The sequence below is a fragment of the Marmota monax genome, unplaced genomic scaffold (genome assembly GCF_021218885.2).
Source record: "Marmota monax isolate L192 unplaced genomic scaffold, Marmota_monax_Labrador192_F-V1.1 WCK01_AAM20220418_F8-fsc00010, whole genome shotgun sequence".
Classification (NCBI taxonomy): Eukaryota; Metazoa; Chordata; class Mammalia; order Rodentia; family Sciuridae; genus Marmota; species Marmota monax.
In genome coordinates this window covers 16,625,519-16,650,724 of record NW_026692321.1, presented here as the reverse complement: position 1 = coordinate 16,650,724, position 25,206 = coordinate 16,625,519, and the positions used below count along the sequence as shown (strand labels likewise).

Sequence of the window (25,206 nt, the reverse complement as noted above, 5' to 3'; positions counted from 1 at the left end):
TGTTTTATTTATTTATTTTGGTACTGGGGATTGAACGCATGGCTGTTTTAATACTGAGCTAAGTCCCCAGCCACTTTTGCTTTTTCACTTTTTAATTTTGAGATAGGGTCTAGTGAAATTGCTGAGGCTGGACTCAAACTTGCAGGCCTCCTACCTCAGCCTCTCTAGTTGGTGGGATTACAAGCATGCACCACTATGCCTGGCTCTAATTGGATTCTTTGTATGTGGTGCTGAGGATTGAACCCGGGCCGCGCTCTCGCTTCAAGCGAGCGCGCTACCACTTGAGCCACATCCCCAGCCTCTAATTGGATTCTTAACCATAAATTCTTTTTTCTTTTTTTTTTTTTAAGAGAGAGAGAGAGAGTGAGAGAGACAGAGAGAGAATTTTTTAATGTTTTATTTTTTAGTTTTCGGCGGACACAACATCTTTGTACGTGGTGCTGAGGATCGAACCCGGGCCGAACTCATGCCACGCGTTACCGCTTGAGCCACATCCCCAGCCCCTTAACCATAAATTCTTACCGATTTTATGGTTGGGAGGAATTATCCTTATCTTCCAAGTTTGAGATCTGGTCTGCAAAAAGGGCCCCAAAGTTTTCAGGGTAACGTGGGTTCCTCTTATTGACATTATTCTGGGCCTGCATTTCTCCTGCAAACAATGGGAATGTGACAAAACCTTGGGGAATGTGACAAATCCTGTCCAATTAAGCCAGGCAGGGCTGCAGGTAAATTGCTTCTTAGAAAAAAAGCATGTGGTTGGTCAGCTCAGTGGCTGCATTTTATGGAATTATTCACTTAACCTCGTGTTCCCACCACTTACATCTGTCTGTCCCCTATCACTATGAACAGTAAGTTATCTCTAATGAACTCTGAATTTTTGAAATGACGATGATAATTCCTGCTTTAACACCAGAGCATTTCATATTGACTGTACAGCTTAATTTGTTTCTTCGTAAATTACATTACAAATTTTGATCTTTAGGTTCTGCTTTTACTTAATTCCTCTGCGGGAGGGAGTAGGGGACTGGTAAACCCGGTTCTTGAAAAGACTCCCGCCTTAGATCTGGTTAACGTTATAGGACTCTGCACCAGTTTGTTGAGAGAATTAGAGTTCTCGTATCTTCCCCACCCTCATTTCTTCTTAAGCGTATTCTGTGCCAGATACCGTGTAAACTTTTTTTTTTTTTTTTTTTATTGTTAATCACAGCTGTCATTCTCAATTTTACAGCCTTGAAAAGTGCGGCTCAAGTTCAGTGACTTGCTTAGGTAGCTCTGGGATTCTAAGCCAGCGCCTTTTCGTCCTTATCAGCGATCCCCTTCCTCCCCGCGCCTATGCGGGCGGTTCCTAGCTCCATCCTGGCCATTTGGGATGGTGCGGGTGTATAGGGTAGTCCGTCCTGGACCTGGAGACTTGGATCAGGTCCCAAGTTCCACACCGGAACTCGCCTTGCAACCAATCTGGCTTTTCCCATCCCCCAGCCTGGAGGCCAACGAGACCTGGAAACCACTGAGCTGGGAGCCCAGAGCGTCGCCATCCCTGGCCGCCGCGCGCTGACGCTGCGCCGGGGGCGGAGCCTGCTGGAGGCTAGGGGAGAGGAGGGAGAATCCGGCGAGGGGAGGGCTGCCTGTCCTTGCAGCGCCCCGCTGTGGCCGCGGCCGGAAGCGGTCTCGTCGGCCCTGCGGCGCTGGAGACCTGACGCACAGAGCTCGAGAGCGAGAACGAGAGAGAAAGGGGCAGAAATGGCGGCTCCGCTCGGCTCCCGCTGAGGAGGGTGAAGCCGGCGGAGGGTCTGTGCTGCCGACTTGCAGCCTCGTTCTCGCCTCTTGCTGCCTGACTTCTCACGCCGCTTTCCCTTCCTCTGCCCTGCTCTCGCCTGTCCTCGTCTGCGCTCCGGAGAGTTCGAGCCGGCTCGTCTCTCCCGGCCCGGCTCCGCTGGCCCTGACTGCCCTGCCGGCGGGCCGGCCTTCCTCTGCCTTCCCGGGCGCGGCGTGTGCCTCGTCCTCCTGGCTGGACCATGGTGAACACCCGGAAGAGCTCTCTGCGCCTTCTCGGGTCCAAGTCTCCCGGGCCCGGGCCCGGGCCTGGGGCCGGAGCAGAGCCTGGGGCGACCGGAGGCAGCAGCCATTTCATCTCCTCTCGGACCCGCTCCTCCAAGACCCGCGCTGCCAGCTGCCCCGCCGCCAAGGCCGGGGGAAGCAGTGGCGCCGGCGTCGCTCTGGATGAGGCCCGGGTAAGAGCGCGGCGGCCCGCGTCCGGAGGCTGGCGAGCACCGGCCGGGCCGCCCGGGCTTTGTCTGGCCGCATTGGGGGCAGAAAGCCTCCAGCGGAGGCGGCCCGGGCGGCTGGAGACTAGGGGTGCGAGTGCGGGTGCGGTGGAGGCTGGCACCCGTAGAAGGGCCTTGACTCGAGCGCTTTTGCTTTGCCGGCCCGGTTCTTTTGTGTAAGAACAGCACTTGAGTCCGGTGAGAAGGCTTTGGAGGTCCTTTTCGGGGGCATTAGGACGATCTGCTTTCCGTGTCCTTGTCCTGTCTTAGAGGGGAATTTTAGAGGGAAGCGACAGCGAAGGGCCGGGGTCCCTGAGTGGAAGGGTGGAGAAGAGAAGTGAAAGTTTTCTGCGGTGTCAAACCCTCCTGAAAGTGTGTCAACTGCCGCTGTCTAACTCCAGCTTACTCTTGAGTTTGGGGGTGGTTCAAGTTGGTGAGGAAGTGAGCAGAGCTCCAGTTGGCAGCCAGGCAGGGATGCTGAAAAAAGTTTGTAGCTGCTCCGGCACCAACTTTAAAAACAAAATCAACGCTGTCGCCTCTCCAGGCAGGAGAGATCAGACATGATACTGTTGCTGGAGAACCAGCCAGCTAGCCAACCGAGGTTCTAGTAGGGACCGGAGCTTTCAGGTCACAAAAAGACATATGTCGAAAGAAACATGTTTAATGGGCACCATCATCCCAAAATTATATGGTTTCTGGGATGTCTATATTTTTTTGATAGAGAAATAGTTTACAAAAGGTGAATCAACATCGTTGTTGTCATACACTTGCAAAAGTGACATTTGAAGAAGCAGGTGATGATTCAGTTCTTAAAAAAAAAAGATTGAAAGATTCTTGAAGTTTTATTGCTCATAGTGTGAAATGCTAAGCTAGCACAGAGAATTATCACTTTAAAGGTATTGACAAGTTTGTTATTATGAGATTGGTTCTGAATTTAGAGACAAGTGAAATGCTTCAGTCTAGAGAGAGGCTAACTTGGCTAAAAGTAGTTTTTCTGGAAAATGCTTTTCATTTAAAATACTCCTTTAAATCCACACCATTTTGTTGTTGTCATGCAGGGAAAGCAATATTTAAGATTCTCTGGGGATTTACAAGATTGCAGTTTTTTTTTTCCTCTTTGTGTTTCATACTGTTTTGACACTAACAAGGAATCTGAGTACATACAACAGTATCTTTTACCATACTTCTATGAAATACATTTATTTTATCTTACAAAATGATTGTTTTGCTTTTATTTGCTAAAAGTCTGGAAAATATTTTAAGAACTTATTTAACAGACTGTTTTGGAATTCACCGATCTCTTAGGCTGAAATAAGAAAACTAATGCGAAAGTTGTGCAAACTATTCAGAATAAGTATTGTGAAGACTTAGCTTATTGTGGAAGCTATTCTAAACATGCAAGTTTCTTGACTTACTGTTGCTATCATATTTTCAGATGATTCTAAAAAAAGATTTGTCCTCCATACTTAAGTGCAAATAAAATATTTAGAGCAAGCAGAGCATACAATTGTTCATGCTATGAATGTCTAGTCTATTAGAGCATTGTCAAGACTCCTCTGAAGCAATTAGCTCATCTCTCACAGATCAGTTTGTGGTCCCATTTTTGAATTCATGGATATCATGCTGTCCTTACCCCCTGAGGAATAAGGTGAGGTAATTTGTCAAGCAGCTGTTATAGAGATGTTAAAAGGCAAGGAATCAATAATCTAATGTAGAGATGAACATTTGTTAGCTTTTAGATTGCTAGAAGAATGAAAGCTCTTTCTAGAAGTATACTTATGAAACATTGTTTTAAGAACCTTTTTTGTTTTAAAAGGCCATAAAGAACAGGCTACTGAGGATTGACTTTGAAATACTTAGTTTTCAGTTTTAAAAAGATTTATTTATTTATTTACTTACTTACTTGGTTCTGGGGATTGAACTGGGGTGCTTTACCACTGAGTTATATCCTCCACCATTTTTATTTTTTATTTAGAGACAGGGTCTCACCAAGTTGCTGAGGCTGGCTTTGAACTGGCGATCCTCTTGCTTCAGTCTCCAGAATTGCTGGGATTACTGGTGTGTGCCACACACCTGGCTTATTTTTTATTTTGAGACAGGGTCTCACTATGTTGTTTAGGGTCTCAGTAAGTTGCTGAGTCTGGCCTCAAAGTTTCGATTCTCCTGCCTCAGCCTCCTGAGTTGCTGGGATTACAGGTGTGCAACACTCGCCTGGCTTGGCTTGATGTTTTGAAACAGGGGTCTTGCTGTGTTACCCAGGTTGGTCTTGAACTTGACCTCAATTAAACCTCCTGCTTCAACATCCTGAGTAGCTCAGATTGCAGGCACATGCCTCTATTTCTGTCGTCTCTTAGATATTTCAGAGACTTCTAATGTTATAGTATGAGTGATTGGACCTTTAGAAGAGGATAGCTATAATTCTGAATTTATTAGGTTTAGGGATGCAGGTTGTATATTTCTTGGCTCTATATTCCTGAAGTGGATTGTTTTGAATTAGGTGTTCTTGTCTGATTGGTTTTTATGTTATAGGAGTTTAGCATTCCTGTTTTGCCCTTTTTGGCATACTTAAAGGCACCTTCTTGAATATGGGATCTGGAATAGACCTTTACTTTTGTCTGTAAAGTCTTATTTGATGGAGAATGGGGTTTCCCATGTTGTTGATTTAGAAGATTGAACCTTGTGCCCTCTCTTATGCTAGACAATTGCTTTACCACTGTGCTACATCCCCAGTCTGAAGACTTTTTTGTTGTTGTTGTTGTTACTGGGCATTGAACCCAGGGGTACTTTATCACTGAGCTGTATCCTCAGCCCTTTATTTTTTATTTTGAGACAGTGTCCTGCCGAGTTGCTGAGGCTGGCCTTGAACTTGCAGTTCTTCTGCATCAGGTTCTGGAGTTTCTAGGATTATAGGCGTGTGCCACTACACCCAGCAAGACCCTTCTTTTTGTAAGAAGAAATGTATTGCTCTTTTTCTGCTTTTGGGCTATATTCTTCACTCTATATTTGATTCTGACTTTTTTCCTTCTTTCCCTCCGTTTTAAAATTATTTTATTTACTATGTCTAGAGACCATTTCTTCTGCTTTTTAGAAAAAAGCCATATCACAAAGAGCTATTTGTAGAGTTTTGCCTTTTCCCCAAATGATATATGTATAGGATAGGGAAATAAACATATGATATGTTGTGCATGTTATTGAAACTATTTTCTTTTGTCCCCCCTAACTTTCCCTAGGGTTAAAGTTTTTTATTTTTGTTAATATTTTTGACATGAAAAAAGTTCTACCTAATGTATACAATTTGATGAGTTTGGTGAAAAGTATACACCTGTGAAACCATCACTACCATGAAGACTGCAGACATGTCTATCACTCCCATAGTTTTCCTTACCCCCTCTTTTATACTATTATTATTATTATTATTATCTTTTCTTTGGTGGTAAGACTCTTAATGTAAGATCTACCTTCTTAGAAAAAGTCTTTTTTTTTGTACCAGTGGTTGAACCCAGGGGTGCTTAACCAATGAGTCACATCCCTACCCCTTTTTTTAATCTTTATTTTGAGATGGGTCCTCACAAATTTGCTTAAGGCCTCCACTAAGTTGCTGAGTCTGGCTTTGAACTTGCGATCCTCCTGCCTCAGCCTCCCAAGCCACTGGGATTACAGGCGTGTGCCTTCTTAGAAAATTTTGTATATACAGTATGTATTCTTAACTGTAAGCACTATGCTGTGTAGTAGATTTCCAAAATTATTTATCTGGCATAAGTGAAATTGTTGCCTTTGACTATCATCTCCTCATTTCCTCAACCTTTTTCCTCCTGGCAATCACCTTTCTTTCTATTCTTCTTCTATGAGTTCAGCTATTTTTGGTTTCACACATGAATAAGTTCATACAATATTTGTGTGTGTGTGTGTGTGTGTGTGTGTCTTAGTTCATGTAGCATAATGTCTTTCAGATCCATTCATGTTGTCACAAATGGCAGGATTTCCTTTTTTTTAAAAAATATTAGTTGTAGGTGAACACACTACTTTTATTTATTTATTTATTTATTTTTATGTGGTGCTGGGGATTGAACCCAGTGCCTCACACATGTGAGGCAAGCACTCTACCACTGAGCCACAATCCCAGCCCAGGATTTCCTTCTTTTTAAAGGCTGAATTATATTCAATCACGCATATTTGTATTATATTATTTGTGTATATATATATACACACACACACCTTCATATACATATTCTTCATTCATTTATCCATTGTCTGGCATTTAGATTATGTTCATATTTTGGCTTTTGTTTGTAATGCTACAGTGAATGTGGGAGTACAGATATCTCTTTGAAATTCTGATTCCAGTTACTTTGAATAAATAAGCAAGATTGCTGTATCATTTGGCAGTTCTATTTTATTTTTCTGAGGATCCTACTACTATTTACTGTGGGAGTTGCTCCATTTTGCATTCCCATTGATGTGTGCTGGGGTTCCCTTCACATCTTTATTTAACACTTGTTGCCTTTTTTTTTTTTTGGATGATATTCATCTTGTAAGGTAAAAGGTGATATCTCATTTGGTTTTTTGCTCTGCATTTTTCTTAAGATTAGTGAAATAGAGCAGATTTTCTTGAACCTGCTATCCATTTAATATGTCTTATAAGTCTATTCAGGCCTTTTGTCTCTTTTTCCCCTGCAGCCCTGCAGTATTGAGGATTGAACCCTGGAGTGTTCTACCACTGAGCTACATCCCCAGCCTTCTTTTTTGAGACAGGGTCTCTCCTTAAGTTACCCAGGCTCCCTCAAACTTATGATCCTTCTGCTTCAGTCTCTTGAGTAACTGGGACTATAGGCACCACACTTGGCTTGGCCAATAGTCTTTTTTTTCTTTTTGTATTGGGATTGAATTTAGGGGTACTTTACCACTGTGCCCCACTCCTTTTTATGTTTTGAGACAGGTTCTCACTGAATTGCTGGGGTTCTCACTAAATTGCTGAGGCTGGCCTCAGATTTGCAGTCCTCATGCCTCAGCCCCTCAAGTCTCTGGGATTATAAGCATGCAACACAGCACTCAGGTTGGCCAATAGTCTTTTAAACCACCCTTTGATAGATTCTTAGGTCATTAATTGTATGTCTTCTAAATACCCACTATAGATAAACCCATAACCCTGGAAACAGTTGGACAAGTGGTAGGGTTACCACTTGATATCAGAATTAAAGAGTCAAACCATTATCTTCACCTAATAAAGAATGATCCTTTCTTTTCAAGGAGCCATTTCAGAAAAGTACCATATTATTTTGAATTGTGTTGGGTATTTCTTATAGGCAATATACAATGAAGTTTCACTTGTGTGCATTTTTAATTTCATTTCTGTGCACAACTTATTTTTTCTTATTTAGATTTTTTTCTTTAAAAATTTTTTTTTTCTTTTTAAGAGAGAGTGAGAGAGAGAGAGAATTTTAATGTTTATTTTTTAGTTTTCAGCAGACACAACATCCCTGTTTGTATGTGGTGCTGAGGATCGAACCTGGGCCGCACGCATGCCAGGTAGCGAGCTTGAGCCACATCCCAGCCCCCTTATTTAGATTTTTGATCTCTTAATAGGGACATCTCACACACACACACACACACACACACACACATTTTTGGTACAAGAGATGAAATCCAGGAGCACTTAACCACTGAGCCATGTCCCTAGCTTCCATTCCCCTTTTTGAGACAGGGTCTTGTTAAGTTGCTGAGGTAGGCTTTGAACTTGTGATGCTCCTGAATCACTGGGATTTCAGGTGTGTGCCACTGCACCTGGAGTGGAATATTTAATACTTTTATATCTCCCTAACTGCTCTATTCCTAGGGCCTAGCCCAACATCTGACACATAAGATGCTCAACAAATATCTTGTGAATGACTGAATGAAAGCATATTGAGGAATTGACCCATTTTGTGAAAACCATGATGATAGGACTTTGAGAACAGAGGATATATGAAACAGTCCCTACCTTCATGGTATGCATATGATAAATTATTAGCGTGATAAATTGTTTCTGGGTAGATGCCAAATGATTAGAGATATAATCTTTTATCACTGAATGTTTTGGTGGGACTCTTTTCATCTCACCTCTTTCTATGGGTGTTTTGTCTTGCTACATTGGCCAGGATGGCTTTGAGTTAGAACTTGTGGTCCTGCTATCTCAGCCTCTCTTGTAGCGGGTACTGCAGGTTTGTACCACCATCATACCTAACTGGTTCACTGTTTTAGGGCTGACATGCTGCAGAAATTGAGAAGTACCATTCACTATGTAGTCTGTGTGAATGGCATTCCCTAGAATTGTGCAGTATACTTGTATCACATGCTTCTCTGAATCCCCAGTAAGTGACATGGTTCTTGGGATGAAGCAGGTGGAGAACAAAACATGGTAAAGTCTAGTGTGGGGGAGACAGAAATGTGTTCTATTAAAAAAAAATTGAGGGCTGGGGCTGTAGCTCAGTGGTAGAGTGCCCGCCTTGCAAATGTGAGGCATTGGATTCGATCCTCAGCACCACATAAAAATAAATAAAGATATTGTGTCCAACTACAACAACAACAATAACAACAACAACAACAAATTGACTCTTCAAGTCTAATAACTTTACATCTACACTTATTCACACGATTTAACACCCTTTCTTTGGCTGTTGCTTCCACACTCAGCTCCTGTTTGGGTTTTAGAGGGGGCCAGAAGCACTCTAAAATTGTTTTTTTTTGTTTTCTAATCCTTATATGTGAAGTTTATACCTGTTCTTGCCTCCTTTTAGATCTTTAAGGTCTTTAACACCTCATTTTGTGGCAAATTTAGAATTAGGTGAAGAAATAAAAGGATATTATTGTAGAGATTGGATAGAAACTTATGGTTAGAAGGAATTATGTGCCAGCCAACTTCCTTGCACATTCTATGGTTAGTGACAACTATGATCTGGTTTTGTGGTTCGAGTATTTGGGAGAGAATGATTGAAACAGTCTGAAAGTTTTGGACTTGAATTTAGAAATTAAAAAAAAAAATTGTCAGCCATTCTGTTTTGTTTTTTTGGTAGGAACCTAAGTAATTTCAGAAAAATAGAGGAAAATTGAACTTTTTAGATTAACAGTTTGGCAACTTTTTCTCCTCCCAAAGTGGTGAAGATAAATCAATTACAGAATAAAATTGATCTTTGAAAATGTATATAGAAAGAATAATCTAGCTGGGCACAGTTGTGTACACCTGTAATCCCAGTGATTCTGGAGGATGAGGTAGGATTGCAAGTTCAAGGTCAGCTTCAGCAACTTAGCAAGACCCTGTCTCAAAATAAAAAGCATTGAAATGTAATTCTGTGGTAAAGTGCCCCTGGGTTTGATCCCCAGTACTGGGGGAGGGGGGAAGTATAGTGTGAAACTGTGTCTTATTTTACAACTTTGTGGAATGATTGCTTTTTGAATTTTTAACTCTTTTTAAGTATGGGCATTATATACTGAAGAATTTTCAGTAAGAAATCTCTTATTGAGAGGTTGAGATGTTAACAGAAGTCATGTTACAGAATTTTACTAATGAATATAATGCAATTGATTTGTAAGTATTCATCTTGAGGAATGATCATAACTATAAATAATTTATATTAGGGATATAGCGTATCTGTGGTTTATATTTCACTGATGATATGACATCCAAGCATTCAGCATAGTTAAAAGTAAAATAACAAATTGAGTTTATCTTCTTCATCAAGATTTGTCTTCCTAGGTTAAAGAAAATAGTGACTAATAGGAAAGGGGATCATATGTCCCTGTTAGCCCAGGATAGTTCTGATTTGACTGGCCCAAACACAGACTGTGCTTGTTGTCTCGAAAGAATGATTAGTACTATAAACGCTCTTCTGTTTAACATGTTTGGATGATAGGTAACCTAGCCACTGTATCGGTTTATGTCATGTATTTCAAGTTTATATAGGTCATACTTAGCTCTAGAAGAAGTTTTATTTTTCATCATTTAGTGGCTGTGTATATATAGTCACTCCATCTAATTACTGCATAGTACCTCATAGAGTACATCCATTGCATTTTAACTGTACACTTTCAAGTGATAGTTACTTGGATTCCTTCCAACTCCCTGCAAGTATTGCTACATTTAATACCCTTATACAATGTCTCTTGTGGATTTAGTATGAGAATTTCTCTGAGAGCTATCCAGGAATGGAATAGAGAGTACATGTACTTAAATATTATCTCCAGATTTGCTGCTTTAGACTTCATTCTTAGTACTAGTGGATGAGAGTTCTTGTATCCCCCACATTCCTGCTGATGCTTGGCATTATCTAGCTTATTGATTGCTTTTCTTAGATTATTAATGAGTTTGAGCAACATTTTTTTAATTTTTAATTTTTTTTGGTACTGGAGATTGAACCCAGGAGTGCTCTACCACTGAGCTACATCCACACCCCTTTTTATTTTTTGAGTCACTAAGTTGCTGAGGCTGGCTTTGAACTTGTGTTCCTGCTTTAGCCTCCTGAGTAGCTGTGATCACCACCTTTCCTGGCTCCATTGTCATCATTACTGTTGAAGTCTTTTTCTTTTGTAGGCATTGTATTCTCTTTTGAAGCTTATATAAATTTTTCTTTTCATTCATAAATTTTACTGTATTTCTGGTATGGGCTTTTTCTCACTCCCCCCTCCCCCATCTTCCATCTTTCCATCTGTGGTTTTTCATTTTTTTCTTTGATTGTGGTAAATTTTCTTCATAATTTCTGTAAACGATATTTCTTTCTTTTTCATTCCTTCTGGAATTTATTCTGTTCAGATGTTAGCACTCGGAAGAAAATTTTGTCCTTAAACTGATAAGTAAGCACATGGTTGTTAACACCTTTGATGGCATGCTGGAGAAATTTACTTGGGCCTTCCTGAAGTTGACTTCTGTAGACCCTTTTGGTGCACATATGCTAACTGGCCCCCTTGTCAGAGGATAAAATCTTGATGTTACTTGATGTAAAGTTCATTTCCTTACAATTTAAGAACACCCTTTAGCTACTCCAGTGTATACACTTTGGATAATACACTTTGGATAGTGAGTATTGTAGTTGTGAACTTGATTGTGGAAGGTCAAGGAATCCAGTTTAAAAAGTAAAACTGAAATAGGAACTACACTTTCTCAATCAATGACTCATTATAAGAAATGGAAATGTATGCATAGAAACAGTTGGAGAAATACATTAAGACATTTGCACAAATGAGGGAATCTGGCAGCACAAGTTCATGAACCTGGGTGGTTTTATGTTAAAAATTTTTACAGTACAGTAAATATTTAATTATTTTTCCCCAATTTTTTATTATTTCAATTCAGTCTCCAAATTTATTAGATGGGAGAATTGGGAGAAAGTGATATTTGTCCAAGGGACATGTAATTTTTAAAAAATAACAGTTCAAATGGAAGTGGTTTTTTTTTTTTTTTTTGAGAGAGAGAGAGAGAGAGAGAGAGAGAATTTTAACATTTATTTTTTAGTTTTCGGCGGACACAACATCTTTGTATGTGGTGCTGAGGATCGAACCCGGGCCGCTCGCATGCCAGGCGAGCGAGCTACCGCTTAAGCCACATCCCCAGCCCGGAAGTGGTGTTTTAAATTGCTATAATCTAGTAACTACTCTGTGCCATGCACTGAAGATAAGAAGAGTATGTAAGACCCTTCACCGCAGCTGTGTAGCAAAATATTTTGTTTTTATTTAAATGTTGGGAAGTATGGCAATGCACAAGAGGAAGAGGAAAAGCCTTTCCCTGCTCCAATTCTTCTAGTTCATTGTTTTTAGAGGTAACCACTGTTAAAGCTGGATATTTCCTTCCAGACCATTGCACATGTGTGTAAGGGTTGTTTATATGTGTACTTTTAAACAGATAAGGAATCAAATTCTATATGATATTTCTATTTTCAAGTCAGGGTCTTGCTGTGTTGCCCAAGTTGGCTTCAAACTCGAGATTTTCTCCTTCAGCCTCTTAAGTTAGATGGATTTACAGGCATGGGCCACTGACCCAGAAATATGCTATTACTGATAGTTGATTTTCTACTATCATGTACATTCTTTCATAAGTTTATCCTTAAGGGTTTTCTAATATTTCATTGTATCATTACATCATTATTTATTTAACCTTTATTGGTACACAGATTGTCTTTATGTTTTTGACATAATAAACAGTGTAGCAGGAAATGACCTGCTACATGTCTTTCTCTTTCAGGTAAAGTGAGGTTTTTGAGTCAAAGAGTTGTTCTACAATGAGGCTAAATAAATTTGTTTTCCATTTTCCTGTATGGTTAGCACTGTTTTTTTTTTTTTTTTTTTTTAGTATACTGGAGATCACACCCAGGCCTTGCATGGTGAGCTCCAGTCTCCTCCTCTTATCTATTTATCTATTTATTTATTTTTGAGGCAGGATCTCACTAAGTTGCTGAGGCTCGCCTCCAACTTGCAGTCCTCCTGCCTCAGCCTTAAGTAGCTGGAATTACAGGCATGAACCACCACCATGCCTGGCTTCAGCACTGTTAAATTTTAATATACTATGGGGCTGGTGTTGTGGCTCAGTGGCAGAGTGCTTGCCTAGCACATGTGAGGCCCTGGGTTTGGTCCTCAACATCACATATAAATAAATTAATTAAAAAAAAAGACATTGTGTTTGTCTACAACTAAAAATTAAAAAAATTTAAAAATATACTATTATCGCTGGTTTAAATTTTAATATGATTATGGTTGCCCAATCACTGGATATCTTTAGTATCACAAAAATAGGTGCTTAATAAATGTTATTTGTGGAAGAAATTAATCACTGAAGATAATTAATAAATTTATAAAATTATATTACTCCTACAAAGCCTAATAAGTATCTCTTCTTGAGAAGGTTATCTACTGTCAGGCGGTGGTGGGTATAGTATTTGTTATTTACACAGCCTCACGTGATTCTTCTGTCTTAAGAGGTAGTTTCTGAGTCAGGGATGGTGCTGCAGTATGGGATTGGTTCTTACTTCCAAGTCAGTGGCAGTTTTCAGGATTCATGTCTCTTTTTCATTTTAAGTAAGTAACATTTTCAAGTTAAGAACAAAACTACCTTCCAGAAAATTTTATCTGGAAGAAAACTGTATTTTAGATTATCATAGGCTGGCTGGGTTTTGTTTTTGTTTTGATACTGAGGATTGAACCCAGGGCACTTTACCACTGACTTGCATTTCCAAGCCTTTTTTTTTTTTTTTTTTGAGACAGTCTTGCTAGGTCTTGCTAAATTGCTGAGGCTGGCCTTGAATTTATAATCCTCCTGCCTCAGCCTCCCTAGTCACTGGAATTACAGGTTTAATTCTCTGTGCCTATGTTTCCTAGGATTATTTAGAAATACTAAATTAGTAAGCCTTGCTCTTGGGATATTTGAGGAAAACTCAAGACATTTTGTGTGCTTGAAGTTTCAGGACTTTGTAGAATAGTGTTGGTCAAAGTTTTCTTTTCTGCTGTCATGGCAACCACTACCTCTGTGCATTCTTTTTATAAATGAAAGAAAAAGAAATCCACTACACTTCTGAGCTTTCTCATGAAAGCTGGAGTACTTTTTTTTTTTTTTTTAAAAAGACAAAAAGACTGTCTTATTAAGGAAATTGGAAAAGATTGATTGCACCCATACACTTTCTGATGTAACTTTGGGGAAAATGTTCCTATTCTGTTTTTTTTTTTTTTCTCTCTCATTTTTGTCTCTTTGCAGATTTTCTCTCATCAGTTAAAATTTATCTATCTATTTATTTATTTATTTATTGGTATTGGGGAGTGAAACCAGTGGTGCTCTACCACTGAGCCGCATCCCTAACCCTTTTTATTTTTTGAGAGAGGGTCTCACTAAGTTGCTTAGGGCCTAAATTGTTGAGGTTGTCTTTTCAGAGGCAAGACCCTAAGAAACTTAGTGAGACTCTGTTTAAAAAAAAAACAACAACTTGGATATACCGCTCAGTGGTAAAGTGCCCCTGGGATCCTCTTGCCTTATCCTCCAGAGCTGCTGAGTTTACAGGTGTGTGCCACTGTGCCCAGCTTATTCTTTTCTTTTCTTTTTTTTTTTTTTTAGTACCAGGGTCTCACTGTGTTGCTTAGCGCCTCACCATTGCTGAGGCTGGCTTTGAACTCAGGATCCTCCTGTCTTAGCTTCTAGAGCTGCTGGGATTACAGGCATGTACCATTGCGCCCGGCCTGGTTTATTCTTTTTTTTTTTTTTTTTTTTTTTTTTTTTTAAAGAGAGAGTGAGAGAGATAGAGGTAGAGAGAGAGAGAATTTTTTAATATTTATCTTTCTAGTATTTGGCGGACACAACATCTTTGTATGTGGTGCTGAGGATCGAACCCGGGCCGCACGCACGCCGGGCGAGCGCGCCACCGCTTGAGCCACATCCCAGCCCCCTGGTTTATTCTTTAAAATAATACTTATTCTTTCCTATGATTTCTTCTCTTCTGTTTAAAGGAAAACATGTCATTTTATCATTTTATTTCTATTTTTATTTTTTGGTACTGAGATTGAACCTGGGGCGCTTAACCACTGAGTGACATCCCCAGCCCTTTTAATTTTTTATGTCGACATTGGGTCTTACTAAATTGTTGAGGCTGGCTTTGAACTTGTGATCTGCCTGGCTCATTATATCATTTAAAAAAAGAAATTCCTTTTATCTACTTTGTAACTTCTTTAAACTTTTTTTAATAAACATCTTTTTTTTTTTTAGAGAGAGAGAGAGAGAGAGAGAGAGAGAGAATTCCCCAATATTTATTTTCTAGTTTTCGGTGGACACAACATCTTTGTTTGTATGTGGTGCTGAGGATTGAACCTGGGCTGCATGCATGCCAGGCGAGCGCGCTACCGCTTGAGCCACATCCCCAGCCCTTTAAACCTTTTTTTTTTAATTCTGTATTTATTTATTTACTTATTTATATATGACAGTGGAATACATTACAACTCTTATTACACATACGGAGCACAATTTTTCATATCTCTGGTTGTATACAATGTATATTCACACCAATTCGTGTCTTCATACATGTACTTTGGATAGTAATGACCATCACATTCCACCCCATGTCCCCTCCCTTCCTTTCCCACCCCTCTCCTTGTCTAGAGTTCCTTGCTCCCCCTCCCTGTCCCACTATGAATCCTCTTGCTTATATCAGAGAAAACATTCCCCGCATTTGTTTTTTTGGGATTGGCTAACTTCACATAGCATTATCTTCTCTAACTAAACTTTTATTTCTCACTTAATTCTGATATTTCTAAGACTCTCTCTATCTACAGTTATTACCTGTACTTTCTCACTATTCACCCAGCTTTTTGAAAAAATTGCCCTCTTAGAGGGAACAGTGCCCTCCTAATTACGAGTACCCTAATTATCAGATTCTGTTAAGTTCTTTATTTTTTATTTTGAGATGGGTCTCACTAAGTTGCTGAGAGGTTTTTTTTAAATTGCTGAGGCTGACCTTGAACTTCTATCTTTTTGCCTCAGTCTGGTCTCCCAGTTGCTGGGATTACAGGCATGCATCACCATGCCCTTCTCTCCCTGCTGTTTTAGTGAGACATTATATTTTTCTCTGGTTTCTATGATAGATTCTTTGCACATTCCTTTAATGTAGGTATTTTTTTTAAGGTTTTGACTTCTACCCCCGTGTTCTTTTTTATTCTGTGTATTACCTGAGATCGTTTCTTTTGTTATCTTGTTTCATGTCCATCTCTATCTGATTTCATCTCTGAGCTTCATTTCCCACAACCTGATAGACATCTCTCTAGATTTTTGGCTAAATATTCCAACTATGTCTTTCCAAATCAGGCTTCAGGTTACACTTCTTTATTCGATAACTGTTCTCCAGCTATCCTTAACCACACCCCAAACAACAACCATCTTTTGTACCTGTTTTTATTACCTTTATTTTGAATATGGCTATCTTTAATCTAGTTATTCTGCATTCTTGAACCAATTTCTTATTTTCTGTTTCTGTTTTTGTAATTCCTGATGAGACTGTCAAGTCTTATATCAATCATTTGGTCTGCTTATTCACTTATTTCCTTGACTTTCTTATTTTAAAATGATCTTAGATTTATTCTTTTTGTCTTTAGATTAAAACCCAAATTCTAAATTTCTGACAAATTTGGATCTGGACATGATATCTTCCTTGAAAACCAGAGCAATGTAAATTGTTCTCTGTTTCCTTGTTATCAAGTTCTATTGCTTAATTTTATAAGATTTGTGGCAGAATAGTGGTCAATATTTGTGGTAGCTGAAAAGTATGCCTTAAGAGACACTTAGACTTGAGAAAATTATTTTTCCATATTGGAGAAAATGATCTATTTCAGAAAATGAAAGTTGAGGACAAACATTAAATTGGAATTATTATATCCTTTCATTGTACTTTTACCTCTTGTAGCATTTGATGATTTTTACTATTATTATGTCTTCCTTGAAACATGCTCTACTATTTTATGTGTTCTATTATTAAATTGTTACAAAATGTTTTTCCATTTCCATAGAAAACTCTACATTTTCTTTTTTTTTAATAAATATTTTTTAGTTATAGATGGACACAATACCTTTATTTTATGTGGTGTTGAGGATCCAACCCAGTGCCTCACATGTGCTAGGCAAGTGCTCTACCACTAAGCCACAACCCCAGCCCTCTACATAATCATTTTAAATTCCACATCATTATGATGTCTTTGTCTCTACTAGTAGTTGTCATTTCTCATTTTTTTTCTCATTTTTGGCTAACAGAATTTTATATAATTTATTATTAACTATTATTATAACTGTTTAGGGTCAAGTAGGTTCTCAATAAATGTTTGTTAAATGAAATGATTCCCTTGGTTTTAGATACCTTTCCTACTTATGAATTGTTATAACTTTGACACAGGTTACTAAATGGCTGTGGGTAGCTTGCATAATCTTTTTGAAATATCTTTGTCATGAAACTAGTAACGCCTTCCCTCAAAGGAAGAGTTATGTTATAATTAGCTAGTAAAGTGCTTTGAGGATGAAAAAATTAAGGTTGAGCATTTTGATCATCCTATTAAAGGTGAATTGTTATTATCAGGTGTAGATTAAAGCTTTCCCCAATGTTGAAGTTAATTAAGTAGTGCAGAAGTAACTATTTTTGTAACTATTTGCAACTTGGTTATTTGCTTTACTGAAATCCCTAGATTTCTTTGGAGAGAAGAAGCCTTTTGTAATGTGATTCATTAAGTAGTGCAGAAGTAACTATTTTTGTAACTATTTGCAACTTGGTTATTTGCTTTACTGAAATCCCTAGATTTCTTTGGAGAGAAGGAGCTTTTTGTAATGCAATTCATTCCTAGGTCTCTGTCATAGAGTCAAGTAAGGTGTGAAACCCTCTCATAATAAGAGCAGTAAATATGCCAGTACAGTGCAGCAGTTAGGATGATGTACCTCATATCATGCTTAAACTATGTTGTTTCCTGTGGTTCTCAAATTTGTGCTTAAGCATCGTTTGGAGGCCCTCATTAAAATGTTCTACATCCAGAGATTCTAGTTCAGCAGGTTATACTGCTGTGATGACTAATACAGGTGATTTCTAATTCAGATAATTATATAGACAACAGTTTGAGACTGACTCCTGAATAGAACTTGATGTCCAAAGACTTACGTACTGAGAATGTTTTAAAAATTGCTGGGCATCAAATATTTTACTATTTTGTTTTGTGTTCAATTCCATAGTATATAATATTTGTTTCCATAATATGTTTGGGAAACTGTAGTACTTGCAGATGAACTATGAAAACAAGAGCTTGATCAGATAAGTTTGTGGAAATAATTATATATAAATATTGTAGCTAATAGGGGGAAAGCATCAATTTAGGTTTGATTCTTCAGGATGGTTTCATGAAAGAATGGTATTGAAGAGATGGTCTTGAAGTGATTTTATTAGAAGGAATAATGTTGGCTTGGAGTATCTAAATTGGCAAAGGAGCGGATGTAGGTGTAGCTGAATGGTAGAACACTTGACCAACATGCACTAGTCCCTGGTTTCAATCCCAAGCATTCCATAATAAATAAATAGATGGAGATCTAAAGTAGTTTATATATATTAATTTCTTATTCACAAATATACCTTAGCTTAGAATACATGATGTTGTTTTCTCAGTGACTAAGTTTTTTTTTTTTTTTTTCAGTGACTAAGTTTTGAGTATGTTATATAATAATGATTTTCAAAGCCTAATGTGCACATGGAGCACCTGTGGATCTGGTTAAAATGGTTTCAGATTCAGTAGGGCCAGGTGTGGAGCCTAAGATTCTGCATTTCTGTGTAGCTTTTTTTTGGTACTGGGGATTGAACTCAGGGGTACTCGATCACTGAGCCACATCCCCAGCCCTATTTTGTATTTGATTTAGAGTTGCTTAGTGCCTTGCCATTCCTAAGGCTGGCATTGAATTTGGGATTCTCCTGTCTCAGCCTCCCAAGCCACTGGGATTATAGGCACGTGCCACGGAGCCCGGCTCTAAGATTCTGCATTTCTAATGAGCTACAAGGCAGATGATGCCCATGCCATTGGGCATATTTGGAGTAAAGAATGTCTAGGATGAGTAGTTGTATTAGGTCAGCTTTAAGGCACATAACCTTGGAGACTATAAATATCCTAGGGTAGAGTATCTGAGATAGTATAAAGAAAACTGCACTGGAAACAAAAGGGCCAAAGTTCTAGGGGCTTTTTTGGTCAGTCATTTGTTAGTTATGTTGGCTAGACCTTGAGCTAGTTCACTTACCTCGAGCTTTAGTATTTACTCTCTTAAAGGATGGTGTTGGAGAAAGCAAAGGCCTAGAGAATTATATCATAAAAAAGTCTTTTATTAATAAAGTATTATTACATAATTTAAAAATTTCTTTCTTTTTTTTTTTTTTTTTGGTACTTGACATTGAAACTCAGGGGTGCTTAACTATTGAGCAACATACCCAGCCCCGTATTTTTTTTTGCCTTTCAGAATCTTTATTCATTCATTAACATTAGCCACGCTGTTTTTTTCCCCACTTTTTTTTATTGGTGCATTATAGTTGTACATATTGATGGGACTTGTTACATATTTGTACATGCACACAATGTAACAATATAACTTGATCAGTGTCACTCCCCAGCATCTTCCCCTTCCCTCCTTACCTTCAATCCCTTTGTTCTTTTCCTCTGCTGCTCTCCCTTTGATTTTTAGGAGATCAACTTCCACCTTTCTTTTTCTTTTTCCTCTCTAGCTTCCCTATATGAAAGAAAACACAGGACCCTTAACCTTCTGAGTTTGATCCCAGCCCTTTTTGAGATCTCACTAAGTTGCATAGGGCTTTACTAAATTCCTGGGGCTGGCCTCAACTTAGCCTCCAGAGTGGCTGGGATGACTGGCGTGCACCTCCTGCCTTGCTGTTTGAATTTCTAATTGTCTCCCTGCTTTCCTTCTTTTTTTTTTTGTACTGGGAATTTACCTAGGATTGCTCTACCAGCCACTGAGCTTTTTTATTTTATTTTTTTTTAGTTTTATTGATTTTATTTTTTTAAATACATGACAGCGGAATGCATTACAAATCTTATTACACATACAAAGTTCATTTTTCATATCTTTGTATATACAGTATGTTCACGCCAATTTATGCCTTTATATGTGTACTTTGTTTTTTTTTTGCATTACAATTTTTATTACACATATATACTACTATTTTTCATATCTCTGTTTATATATAAAGTATGTTGCCACCCAGTTAGTGGGAGAGATTTGGTCAGGAACAGAATATTGGTGAGTTATCAGAATAATATCTAACCAGATAAAAAGGGGAAAATAGTAACTTTACATTGTAGAAACTTGACAGATACCAACTTGACCAGGCCATCATGACCACTAACATCCTTAGTGATGGGAAGGATATAGTATGCAAGGCATTATTTCCATATATTCTTTCCAAAATGTGTACCCTAAATCTGATTATGAAGAACATCAGCTAGACCCAGAGAGAAGGGTTGTCTTAGAAAACGAGAGGTCTGTACTCTTACAGTCAAGACATGAAAGACAGATAGGGCAAGACTGAAATACTGTTCCAGGGTACACGGGAGGGAAGATCTGGTAGCTAAATGCAATATATGTTCCTGGATAGGATCCTGGATCAGAGAGACATTGTTGAGACACTTGGTAAAATTTGAATGTTTGTGGATTGGCTTTACGTTACACCAGTGTTGATTTCCTGATTGTGAGGATTAGTAATATAAATTGTATTATAATTTATATAAATATAATATAATAATATAATGTATATAAATATAAATAAATAATATAAATATAATGTAAAATATAATGTAAAATATATAAATATAATGTAAAATATAAATATAATGTATATAAATTAGTAATATAAATAGTAATATAAATTGTCCCGTATTTTGGGAAGTGTACACCAGAGTTTTTAGGACATTTGAAGCATTATCTTATAGAAAGATATGTAAGTATCCCAAGCAGTCATACACCTTTTCTTGAAACTTATTCAAATTAAAACCAATAAATGAAATATGTTTTTCTAGCTATAATTTTTTTTTGGGGGGGGTACCAGGGATTGAACTTGGGGGCATTGACCATGAGCCACACCCCCAGCTATTTAGAGACAGAGTCTTATTGAGTTGCTTAGGGCCTCAGTCTTCCTGAAGCTGACTTTGAACTCATGATCCTCCTGCCTCAGCCTTCTGAGCTGCTGGAATTATAGGTGTTTGCCACCATACCTGGCCTCTAGCTATAATTTTAATCTTCCTTCCTTTCTTGTTTCTATATTTATAAATAATTATATTTTCTATATTTGTAGTATGATTTGGTCAATACATACTGGTTGAAAAAAGTACTCTCCTTAATTATCCAAGAATAGTAAGTATTTTGTTTCTTAATAGGAGTAATAAATAAATTTTTAATGATCTTTTTCAGAAAGCTGAAGTTGATGGGAGTTTAAGTGATAGCCACGTATCTCCTCCAGCCAAACGCACTTTGAAACAACCAGATTCTGTTTGCAAAGACAAATCGAAATCGAGAAGTACTGGTCAGCGAGAAGAATGGAACATAACAACTGGACAGACCAGGTGAGAAGGGAGGATTTATTCGTTGTTTTTTCATGAATTATTTGATGTGATTCAGAGTTGATGTTAATGCTAATTTCTTAACTTCTAAGTCAACTAGTATCTTAAATACTTGTAGATATAAATTAAGTTAATTTTATAATTTTTTGTCTGTAAATTTATTTTCTCCAAATGTTCTGTAAAAGGTATATGTGTTATAAAGATATATAGTGTGTAATAGAAACTATTATTACTAAAAGAATAAGGATTTTAATGGATCTTGAATGGGCATTCATATTTATAGTCCTTAAAATTTATGACTAGCTTAATAAACCTAGTTTTATTTATTTATTTATTTTTAAAAATATTTTTTAGTTGCTGATAGATCTTTATTTTTTTAATATGTTGTGCTGAGAATCGAACCCAGTGCCTCACACATACCAGGCACATGCACTACCACTGAGCCCCAGCCCCATAAATCTAGTTTCAATAATAAAACATATGATTAGATTTTTATATATATATATATATATATATATATATATATATATATATATATATATATATTTGAGAGAGGGAGAGAGAGAGAGAGAGAGAGAATTTTTTTAATATTTATTTTTTGGTTTTCGGCGAACACACATCTTCATTTGTATGTGGTGCTGAGGATCGAACCCAGGCCGCACGCATGCCAGGCGAGCGCGCTACCGCTTGAGCCACATCCCCAGCCCCTAGATTTATATTTTTTAATGGAAAATAAATCAAATCTCCCCTAAGATTATTGAATGTTCTACTTGAATTGATATACTATAATGTAATGAGATTTCAATTATTATAAAAAAAAATCTTTTTCATGCATTATCTTGTTTTCAATTAAATTTGCTTTGTGTTTGGTTCAATATGTATTAGAAGAACTTAATTTTGCTCTGTTTCAAAGTAAATGGTAATAACTTAATGTAGGTTGGATAGGTGTGCACACAAACAGAAAAGATTTTAATATTGAACTATAAATCTTTAGCTGTTGCTTCTTTTCCAAAGTCTTTGATGTACAATTGCTGATGATATGCAGAGAACAAACTAAAGGGAAGTCCTTTGTTTTCATTCTTTTTCAAGCGTTTAAAGGTATTTTAATTTCATAAATGGAGGTAAATTCTGGATACTGTTGCTATTTTTTTAAAAAATATTTTTTTAGTTGTAGGTGGACATAATTTTATTTATTTATTTATTTATTTATTTATTTATTTATTTATTTATATGTGGTGCTGAGTATTGAACCCAGTGCCTCACATGTTCCAGGCAAGTGTTCTACCATTGAGCCACAACCCCAGCCCTAAATACTGTTACTCTTTAATCAAAATCTTGGTGTTATACAGACTTTGATGGGCTATGTACATAAACTCTCTAAGGATTTATATTTAAAACAGTATGTTCTATAAAAGATATTACTTTTAACTTTTTAAAATTTTCCTCAGGAGACTGAGGCAGGAGAGGATCCCTTGAGCCCAGGAGTTAACATAGTGAGACCCTGTCTCTTAGAAAAAGAGTACTGCCATTTAATTATACTTTATACTTAACCTATCTGTTGTAATCTGTATTCTGCATTTATAAAATGAATGAGTCAGGTTTTTTCTAGAAAAACATTTTTAATAATGTTTTTTTTACTAATGTTAATATTAGCGTTAATATTTATTCAGTTGTACATATGCAATGTGCTATATTTTTCACAGCCTATCTGTCCAAAAAGGCTTTATGTAAATTGATTTGGATCATGTTCTTTCATATGAAAAGTCTTCAAAATATATTGGAAGGATAGTTATATTTCCATTTAGGTATCTTACAGTTTGATATTCCTTTTTTTTTTTCCCCCCAGTGGTACTGGGGATGGAACCCAGGAGGGCTTTACCACTGAGCTACATCCCCAGTGTCCCCCAACCCCCATTTTGAGATGGGGTTTTATTAAGTGGCTTAGGGCCTTTCTAAGGTGCTGAGGCTGGCCTCAAACTTTCGATCCTCCTATCTTTGCCTCCTGGGGTTACAGGCATATACTACCAAGCTAAGTGCTTTTAAAAAAGTACTAAGTATACTTCCATAAAAAGCTTAAATAATGAATACTAATTAATTTGTTGTTTTTGTTTTGGTAGAAAAATTATTGTTTACAGTTTGCACAATTTAAGAAGTGTTTTTATTTTTTTTTAAATCTTTATTTAAAAAAATTTTTTTTTTAGTCATATATGACGTAATACCTTTATTTTATGTGGTGCTGAGGATTGAATCCAGTGCCTCACACATGCTAGGCAAGCACTCTGCCACTGAGCTACAGCCCCAGCCCCCTAAGAAGTGTTTTTAGTTGCTTGATCTAGGAATATGAATAGTGCTGCCCTGTTAGAATTAAGATCTTTTGATGTTTTATTTATTTTTATTTATTTTATTTTTTAAAAAGATTATCCCTTTTTTTTTTTTTTTTGAGAGAGAGAGAGAGAGAGAATTTTTGGTATTTATTTTTTAGTTTTTGGTGGACACAACATCTTTGTTTGTATGTGGTGCTGAGGATCGAACCCGGGCCGCACGCATGCCAGGCAAGCGCACTACCACTTGAGCCACATCCCCAGCCCCCTTTTGATGTTTTAGATGGCCTGAAAAGAAAATATTATTTGACTTACTGCATTCAACACAATTGAATTTCAAGAAAGACTTGTAGTTAAAAATATTTTAGATTTTGAGATAATACAAAAATCAGGATTATAGATTTTTGTAGATAAATATAACATCAGGATTTATTAAAAGTCTTGGATTTTTTTTTTTTTTTTTAAAGAGAGAGAGAATTTTTTCATATTTATTTATCAGTTTTCGGCGGACACAACATCTTTATTTTATGTGGTGCTGAGGATGGAACCCAGCGCCCCACGCATGCCAGGCAAGCGCGTTACTGCTTGAGCTACATCCCTAGCCCTAGGATTTGTTTTTATGTAATGAACTTGAAATTTTTGATTGCTTTATTTTGGTAACCCAGCTCTCTGAGTATGTAAGGTAAAATTATTTAAGTCCTTTTAGAAAAATAATTCGTTAGGAATAATGATTCATTTACAGGGAAATTGAATATGGGCAGGAATTTTATCATCCTAGAGAAGCAATGAATCCTAAAGAAGTTTGCAAAGACAGCTAACTTCTTTAAAGAAATTATTCTTAAAATTTTTTTTTTTTTTTAGTTCTTGATAGACCTTAATTTTATTTATTTATATGTGGTGCTGAGAATTGAACCCAGTGCCTCACACAAGCCAGGCCAAGTGTGCTACAGCTGAGCCCCAGCCACAGCCCTAAAGAAATTACTCTTAATTGTTGAAATAAGTTTTCTTTTTAGAGATAGGTAATTGGATGAAGATAAAGTGGATGTAGAGTTTTTGAGTTTCCTTTTTCCTGTTTTTTTTTTTTTTGGTACGGATTGAACCTAGGGGCTTTTTACCACTGAGCTATAGTCCCAGTCCTTTTAGTTTTTGTTTTGAAACAGGGTCTTACTAAGTTGCTGAAGCTGACCTTGAATTCGAAATGTTCCTACCTCTGCCTTCAGAACAGCTGGTATAACAGGTGTGCATCACCTTGCCTAGCTGTTCAGACATTTATTTAATCTGGGGCCTGCGTGTGTAGTGTGTGAGTGAGTGTGGTGGTGATGGTTTTAGGAGAGGAGGCCTAGAGAATGATGTCTCTAGAATAACAGAATAACATACTCTTACGATAGACAAAATTAAATATTTAATGAGACTAACAGAACAATTATAGCATGCCTGAAAATTTCCTTTTGTGGTAAGGTGATGAGGGAGTAGTGAGATTTGGCAGCAGTGACCACTATGTCAGTCTGCTGAGGCACATTAGAATTGAGAGGTGGTAGTGGCTGTGT

General features: G+C 37.5%; 1 protein-coding gene across 5 annotated transcripts in view; it reads left to right on the top strand.

The window, feature by feature from the left end:
• Window positions 1-1,663: 1,663 nt before the first annotated feature.
• Window positions 1,664-25,206, top strand: part of Atad2b (ATPase family AAA domain containing 2B) — a 141,206-nt gene continuing 117,663 nt past the window's right edge. For 3 of the 5 annotated variants that reach the window (XM_046441338.2, XM_046441339.2, XM_046441337.2), the window contains exons 1-2: window positions 1,664-2,231; window positions 21,190-21,341. In XM_046441338.2, the coding sequence (XP_046297294.1) occupies window positions 2,016-2,231; window positions 21,190-21,341 (368 nt within the window). In that variant the 5' untranslated portion in view covers window positions 1,664-2,015. The remainder of the gene's footprint in view (window positions 2,232-21,189; window positions 21,342-25,206) is intronic. The other 2 variants (XM_046441341.2, XM_046441340.2) reach the window with 2 other exon arrangements.